Source organism: Oncorhynchus masou, unplaced genomic scaffold (assembly GCF_036934945.1).
Source record: "Oncorhynchus masou masou isolate Uvic2021 unplaced genomic scaffold, UVic_Omas_1.1 unplaced_scaffold_1288, whole genome shotgun sequence".
Classification (NCBI taxonomy): domain Eukaryota; kingdom Metazoa; phylum Chordata; class Actinopteri; order Salmoniformes; family Salmonidae; genus Oncorhynchus; species Oncorhynchus masou.
This window is the reverse complement of record NW_027002724.1, coordinates 84,006-91,880: the sequence shown is the minus strand read 5'-3', so window position 1 is coordinate 91,880 and position 7,875 is coordinate 84,006. Positions and strand designations below refer to the sequence as shown.

Here is a 7,875-nt window from a genome sequence, read left to right as displayed (position 1 = left end):
TAGGTCAGATTAGTTAGGTCAGGTTAAGTTAGGTTAAGGTAGGTCAGGTTAAGTTAGGTCAGGTCAAGTTAGGTCAAGTTAGAAGTTAGATCAGGTCAGGTTAAGTTAGGTCAGGTCAGATGAAGTTAGGTCAAGTCAGGTGAGGTCAGGTTAAGTTAGGTTAGGTCAGGTCAGGTTAGGTCAAGTTAGGTCAAGTTAGGTCAGGTCAAGTTAGGTCAGGTCAAGTCAGGTCAGGTTAAGTCAGGTCAAGTCAGGTCAAGTTAGGTCAAGTTAAGTTAGGTCAGGTTAAGTCAGGTCAGGTTAAGTTAGGCCAGGTCAAGTTAGGCCAGGTCAAGGTAGGTCAGGTCAAGGTAGGTCAGGTCAAGGTAGGTCAGGTCAAGTTAGGTCAGGGTAAATTAGGTCAGGTTAAGTTAAGTTAGGTCAGGTTAAGTTAGGTCAGGTCAGATTAAGTTAGGTCAGGTGAGGTCAGGTCAAGTTAGGTCAGGTCAAGTTAGGTCAGGTCAAGTTAGATCAGGTCAGATTAAGTTAGGTGAGGTCAGGTCAGGTTAAGTCAGGTCAAGTTAGGTCAGGTCAAGTTAGGTCAGGTGAAATTAGGTCAGGTCAGATTAAGTTAGGTCAGGTGAGGTCAGGTCAGGTTCCGTCAGGTCAAGTTAGGTTAGGTTAGATCAGTTCAGGTTAAGTTAGGTCAGGTTAAGTTAAGTCAGGTCAGGTTAGGTTAGATCAGTTCAGGTTAAGTTAGGTCAGGTTAAGTAAGGTCAGGTCAGGTTAAGTTAGGTCAGGTACGGTTAAATTAGGTCAGGTCAAGTTAGGTCAGGTCAAGGTAGGTCAGGTCAAGGTAGGTCAGGTCAAGGTAGGTCAGGTCAAGGTAGGTCAGGTTAAATTAGGTCAAGTTAAGTTAGGTCAGGTTAAGTTAAATTAGGTCAGGTCAAGGTAGGTCAGGTCAGATTAAGTTAGGTCAGGTGAGGTCAGGTCAGGTTAAGTCAGGTCAAGTTAGGTCAGGTCAAGTTAGGTCAGGTCAAGTTAGGTCAGGTCAGGTCAAGTTAGGTCAGGTCAGGTCAAGTTAAATTAGGTCAGGTTAAATTAGGTCAGGTCAGATTAAGTTAGGTCAGGTGAGGTCAGGTCAGGTTCCGTCAGGTTAAGTTAGGTCAGGTCAAGTTAAGTTAGGTCAGGTCAGGTTAAGTTAGGTCAGGTCAAGGTAGGTCAGGTTAAATTAGGTCAGGTCAGATTAAGTTAGGTCAGGTGAGGTCAGGTCAAGTTAGGTCAAGTTAGGTCAGGTCAAGTTAGGTCAAGGTAGGTCAGGTTCAAGTTAGGTCAGGTTAAATTAGGTCAGGTCAGATTAAGTTAGGCCAGGTGAGGTCAGGTTAAGTTAGGTCAGGTTAAGTAAGGTCAGGTTAAGGTAGGTCAGTTAAGGTTAAATTAGGTCAGCTTAGGTCAGGTCAGGTTAAGTCAGGTCAGGTCAAGTTAGCTTAGGTCAGGTCAAGTTAGGTTAGGTCAGGTCAGGTCAGGTTAGGTTAGGTCAAGATTGGTTAGGTCAAGTCAGGTCAGGTTAAGTTAGGTCAGGTCAGGTTAAGTTAGGTCAGGTCAGGTTAAGTTAGGTCAGGTTAAGTTAGGTCAGGTTAAGTTAGGTCAGGTCAAGTTAGGTTAGGTCAGGTTAGGTTAGGTCAAGATTGGTTAGGTCAAGTCAGGTCAGGTTAAGTTAGATCAGTTCAGGTTAAGTTAGGTCAGGTTAAGTAAGGTCAGGTCAAGTTAAAGTAGGTCAGGTTAAGTTAGGTCAGGTCAGGTTAAGTCAGCTCAGGTTAAGTCAGGTCAGGTTAAGGCAGGTCAGGTTAGGTCAGGTAAAGTTAGGTCAGGTAAAGTTAGGTCAGGTAAAGTTAGGTCAGGTTAAGTTAGGTCAGGTAAAGTTAGGTCAAGTCAGGTTAAGTTAGGTCAGGTTAAGTTAGGTCAGGTCAAGTTAGGTCAGGTCAAGTTAGGTCAAGGTAGGTCAGGTCAAGTTAGGTCAGGTCAAGTTAGGTCAGGTTAAATTAGGTCAGGTTAAATTAGGTCAGGTCAAATTAAGTTAGGTCAGGTTAAATTAGGTCAGGTCAGATTAAGTTAGGCCAGGTGAGGTCAGGTTAAGTTAGGTCAGGTTAAGTAAGGTCAGGTTAAGGTAGGTCAGGTAAGGTTAAATTAGGTCAGCTTAGGTCAGGTCAGGTTAAGTTAGGTCAGGTTAAGTCAGGTCAGGTCAAGTTAGCTTAGGTCAGGTCAAGTTAGGTTAGGTCAGGTCAGGTTAGGTCAAGTCAGGTCAGGTTAAGTTAGGTCAGGTCAAGTTAGCTTAGGTCAAGTTAGGTTAGGTCAGGTCAGGTCAGGTTAGGTCAAGATTGGTTAGGTCAAGTCAGGTCAGGTTAAGTTAGGTCAGGTCAGGTTAAGTTAGGTCAGGTCACGTTAGGTTAGGTCAGGTCCAGTTAGGTCAGGTCAAGTTAGGTCAGGTTAAGTTAGGTCAGGTTAAGTTAGGTCAAGTTAAGTTAGGTCAGGTTAAGTTAGGTTAGGTCAGGTCAGGTCAAGTCAGGTCAGGTTAAGTTAGGTCAGGTCAGGTTAAGTTAAGTTAGGTCAGGTTAGGTTAGGTCAGGTTAAGTTAGGTCAGGTTAAGTTAGGTTAGGTCAGGTCAGGTCAAGTCAGGTCAGGTTAAGTTAGGTCTGGTCAGGTTAAGTTAGGTCAGGTCACGTTAGGTTAGGTCAGGTCAAGTTAGGTCAGGTCAAGTTAGGTCAGGTTAAGTTAGGTCAGGTTAAGTTAGGTTAGGTCAGGTCAGGTTAAGTCAGGTCAGGTTAAGTTAGGTCAGGTCAGGTTAAGTTAGGTCAGGTTAGGTTAGGTCAGGTTAAGTTAGGTCAGGTTAAGTTAGGTCAGGTTAAGTTAAGTTAGGTCAGGTTAAGTTAGGTCAGGTCAGGTCAGGTTAAGTTAAGTCAGGTCAGGTTAAGTCAGGTCAGGTTAAGTTAGGTCAGGTCAGGTTAAGTTAGGTCAGGTTAAGTTAGGTCAGGTTAAGTTAGGTCAGGTCAGGTTAAGTTAGGTCAGGTCAGGTTAAGTTAGGTCAGGTTAAGTTAGGTCAGGTCAAGTTAGGTCAGGTTAAGTTAGGTCAGGTCCGCTTCTTTGGTGCCAGGATGTTTACTGTAAGCGTTTTGGATTTGATTTGAAGCTACAGTAGCTGTGATGGGAGGGGCTTGACACACCTCTAGTTGCTGTACGAACAGCATTGGGGATCCCACAACCACTGATGCACTCCATACAAGTCCTGCACAAAGAAAACATGTCTCAATACAATGACTTCCTCACAATACCACAAGTAATACATCATATACTGTACGCATATGAAGAGTTTCTTTCCAAAACACTGTATCCACCAATTTTTCACATTTGTACCTTCAAGTGTGTGTAAAATTTTACAATTATCATATTTTTAATTAATAGATTTTAGCTGTGTATTACAATGAGTTTGTTGCAATACGCTATCCTGTATTTCTATTGGGTAGCTGGAATAGAATATTCCTATCCTGTATATCTATTGGGTAGCTAGAATAGAATGTTCCTATCCTGTATATCTATTGGGCAGCTGGAATAGAATGTTCCTATCCTGTATATCTATTGGGTAGCTGGAATAGAATGTTCCTATCCTGTATATCGATTGGCCAACTGGCATAGAATGTTCCTATCCTGTATATCTATTGGGTAGCTGGAATAGAATGTTCCTATCCTGTATATCTATTGGGTAGCTGGAATAGAATGTTCCTATCCTGTATATCTATTGGGCAGCTGGAATAGAATGTTCCTATCCTGTATATCTATTGGGTAGCTGGAATAGAATGTTCCTATCCTGTATATCTATTGGGCAGCTGGAATAGAATGTTCCTATCCTGTATATCTATTGGGTAGCTGGAATAGAATGTTCCTATCCTGTATATCTATTGGGCAGCTGGCATAGAATGTTCCTATCCTGTATATCTATTGGGCAGCTGGAATAGAATGTTCCTATCCTGTATATCTATTGGGTAGCTGGAATAGAATGTTCCTATCCTGTATATCTATTGGGCAGCTGGAATAGAATGGTCCTATCCTGTATTTCTATTGGGCAGCTGGCATAGAATGTTCCTATCCTGTATATCTATTGGGTAGCTGGAATAGAATGTTCCTATCCTGTATATCTATTGGGTAGCTGGAATAGAATGTTCGTTGGGTAGCTGGAATAGAATGTTCCTATCCTGTATGTTTAACATGTGAATTCAACACACAAGTCCAGCATCATGCCATAGTGTTTGGTTAGAGTTAGGTCTCGTACCAAATGGCACCCTATCTCCTATACACACTGAACAAAAATACAAACAAAGATCCCAGCAATGTTCCATACACACGAAAAGGGAATTTCTCTCAAATTGTGTACACATTTGTTTACATCCCTGTTAGTTAGCATTTCTCCTTTACCAAGATAATCCATCCACCTGAAAGATGTGGCATATCAAGAAGCTGATTAAAAAGCTTGATCATTACACAGGTGCACCTTGTGCTGAGGATAATAAAAGGCCAAGCTAAAATGTGGAGTTTTGTCACACAACACAATGCCACAGATGTATCAAGTTGAGGAGCATGTCATTGGCATGCTGACTGCAGAAATGTACACCAAAGCTGTTGCCAGAGAATTTATTAATGTTAATTTCACTACCATAAGCCACCTAAGCTATTTTTTTTATCTTTGTGTTGTCAGTGCCTCAGAGCTTTATGAGTTTTTCCCCACTTATCTACACACCATACTCTACTTTTTTTTTATATTATGAAAGAAATTCAACCATAACTGAAGAACTCTCATAGGCTACTATCCAATTCAATTTAAAAAAAATCTCCAACTTTTATCATCTTTCATTACTATCCTCTCACAACGTCTGTACTTAGTGACCTTTAGTCCTCTCCTCCTCTTCTGCCACTCTCCTCTCTCCTCTTCTCCCACTCTCCTCTTCTCCCACTCTCCTCTCTCCTCTTCTCCCACTCTCCTCTTCTCCCACTCTCCTCTCCTCTCTCCTACTCTCCTCTTCTCACACTCTCCTCTTCTCCCACTCTCCTCTTCTCCCACTCTCCTCTTCTCCCACTCTCCTCTCCTCTCTCCTACTCTCCTCTCCTCTCTCCTCTTCTCCCACTCTCCTCTTCTCCCACTCTCCTCTTCTCCCACTCTCCTCTCTCCTCTTCTCCCACTCTCCTCTTCTCCCACTCTCCTCTTCTCCCATTCTCCTCTCTCCTCTTCTCCCATTCTCCTTTCTCCTCTCTCCTCTTCTCCCACTCTCCTCTTCTCCCACTCTCCTCTTCTCCCATTCTCCTTTCTCCTCTCTCCTCTTCGCCCACTCTCCTCTCCTCTCTCCTACTCTCCTCTCTCCTCTTCTCCCACTCTCCTCTCCTCTCTCCTCTTCTCCCACTCTCCTCTCTCCTCTTCTCCCACTCTCCTCTCCTCTCTCCTCTTCTCCCACTCTCCTCTCCTCTCTCCTCTTCTCCCACTCTCCTCTCCTCTCTCCTCTTCTCCCACTCTCCTCTCTCCTCTTCTCCCACTCTCCTCTCCTCTCTCCTCTTCTCCCACTCTCCTCTCCTCTCTCCTCTTCTCCCACTCTCCTCTCCTCTCTCCTCTTCTCCCACTCTCCTCTCCTCTCTCCTCTCCTCTTCTCCCACTCTCCTCTCCTCTCTCCTCTTCTCCCACTCTCCTCTCCTCTCTCCTCTTCTCCCACTCTCCTCTCCTCACTCCTCTTCTCCCACTCTCCTCTCTCCTCTCTCCTCTTCTCCTCTCTCCTCTTCTCCCACTCTCCTCTCCTCTCTCCTCTTCGCCCACTCTCCTCTCCTCTCTCCTACTCTCCTCTCTCCTCTTCTCCCACTCTCTCCTGTTCTCCCACTCTCCTCACTCATTTCTCCTCTTCCCCACCCTTCCTTCTCTGTTCTCACTGACATACACCATCAACACAAAAGCAGAAGGAGTGTTTATTTTTAGAAGCATACCTAGCATCTTGTATGCTCTTTTCGGAGTGTACTGCCTCCTCATTTTCAAGGGGTAGACAATTCCCTGGTACCTCTCCACGGCGATGCAGGTCATTGTGAGAATCCCCGTCACTATGGCCATAGTCTGAACAAAAGGAATCGTCTTGCAGATGAGAACACCTATGAAGAGAAGGGGTTAGAAGTGTCACTCAAAAAACACACTGTACATGGAACAAGCGGAAGTTTCTCCTTACGTTCTCTCATTGGCTGCGGTTACACAGACCAATTCCGATCTTTTCTCACTAATTGGTATTTTGACCAATCAAATCAGCTCTTTTGTCAAGAATTGGACAATATATCATAATTGAGCTGCCGGTGTACTGCAGCCGGTATGGCTCTCGTTATATAACTGCATGGGGAAATTCGTGTGTTGGTAACCCTCACTCCTAAATCCCCTGGCTTCGATGTATAGTCCCGAGAAGGATCCTCACCCATTCAAACAAAATAGTCTATTTTGTGACAGTTCTCAGAATAACCTTTATGACAAAAGGAATGTGATATTGCTCTAAATCTTGTGTGAAATAATGAAAAGGTGAAATAACTCTCAAGCCACCTATAAACCCTAATGTCCGGCAAAACCAGAACATCGATTAAAAACGCTTTACTTAGACTACAACTATGGAAATAAAATACACTGTAAGGCACTGCTCTGTAGCCTATCACCTCCCATGTTGGTTGGTTTTTAACGTCAACATTTTGACTGATGGGTTGAGTGACCCACATCCATCCATTTCATTAAACTGTAGAAGGCACCAGATGGCAATAATACACTGAGATTCTCTTGAAATTATATTTAAAAAAAACGCTCTGCAAACACAACCCGTTCATAAATCAATGAGTGTCAAGGCTCAGATTATAATATTCTTAAACTACTGCCAAATTGAATGCATATCTATATTAATTTTAGGATGAAAACAACAACAACGATTACATATAGGCTTCTAAAGTTTATTCAAACTATCAATGACAGTAGGCACCCCACTGGGCACATACATCAATTCAACGTCTAATTCCACTTTAATACAATGAAATTTCATTGAAACGACGCGGAAATCATGTTAATTCAACCAGTAGACATTCCGTGCAGAGCTGACAGCTGTTGATGGAATCATGGAACAGAGGAACTCACCTCCGAGCCATTCCGACGAGATGTTCTGCAACAAGGTGAACGGGATACAGAAGAATGTGATAAGAAGATCGCTCACCGCCAGAGAACAGATGAAGATATTAGTGGAGGTCTGTATTGCTCTTTTACGCACCACTATGTAGACAACCAAACTGTTCCCAACCAAAGCCAGGAGGAATATGACAGCATACATGATGACGAAAGTCGTTTTAGCGCCCAACGGCAACTCGGGGACGTAGACAAGCGGCTGTATGTTGTAAGACTCGATGAACTCTTGTCGCGTTAAATTGTAATGTTGTAGCATCTCTTGCAGAACCTCGGGTGTTATTTTCGTGGACCCCATTTCTGTTGCCGTTGTCATTTTCTAGGATTTTATGTAAATTCCAGTAGCACAGCCACTACAGACAGGTGTATTTTCCCGCCCGAAACGTGTGTGTTATACACGTGTGGCTGATTAGGCTACTCCAAGCAGTGCGCACTGGTGCGCTCCTCCAAAAAAACATATTTCCACTGTGCGGCGGCTAGATAGTGCATTTCTCCCGTGTCCAGAGGCAAGAGGAACGTGTCTGAGTGACACTTCTAGCCTATACCGCACGTTGTTAGTCTGCTGTTGTTGCTGTGGGCTTATAACCTCTGTCCGTCAAGGGGTGGAACATCCAATTAGCTGTCATTCCAGTCCTCAAAAGACAGAAGGAACACACACACACACACACAGC

The 7,875-nt window shown here is 43.8% G+C and overlaps 1 protein-coding gene across 1 annotated transcript in view; it reads right to left on the bottom strand.

The window, feature by feature from the left end:
• Window positions 1-7,520, bottom strand: part of qrfprb (pyroglutamylated RFamide peptide receptor b) — a 13,818-nt gene extending 6,298 nt beyond the window's left edge. The window contains exons 1-3 of the mRNA XM_064958568.1: window positions 7,163-7,520; window positions 5,995-6,153; window positions 3,201-3,262 (exon numbers count right to left, since the gene is read on the bottom strand). Of these exons, the coding sequence (XP_064814640.1) occupies window positions 3,201-3,262; window positions 5,995-6,153; window positions 7,163-7,520 (579 nt within the window). The remainder of the gene's footprint in view (window positions 1-3,200; window positions 3,263-5,994; window positions 6,154-7,162) is intronic.
• Window positions 7,521-7,875: the final 355 nt, after the last annotated feature.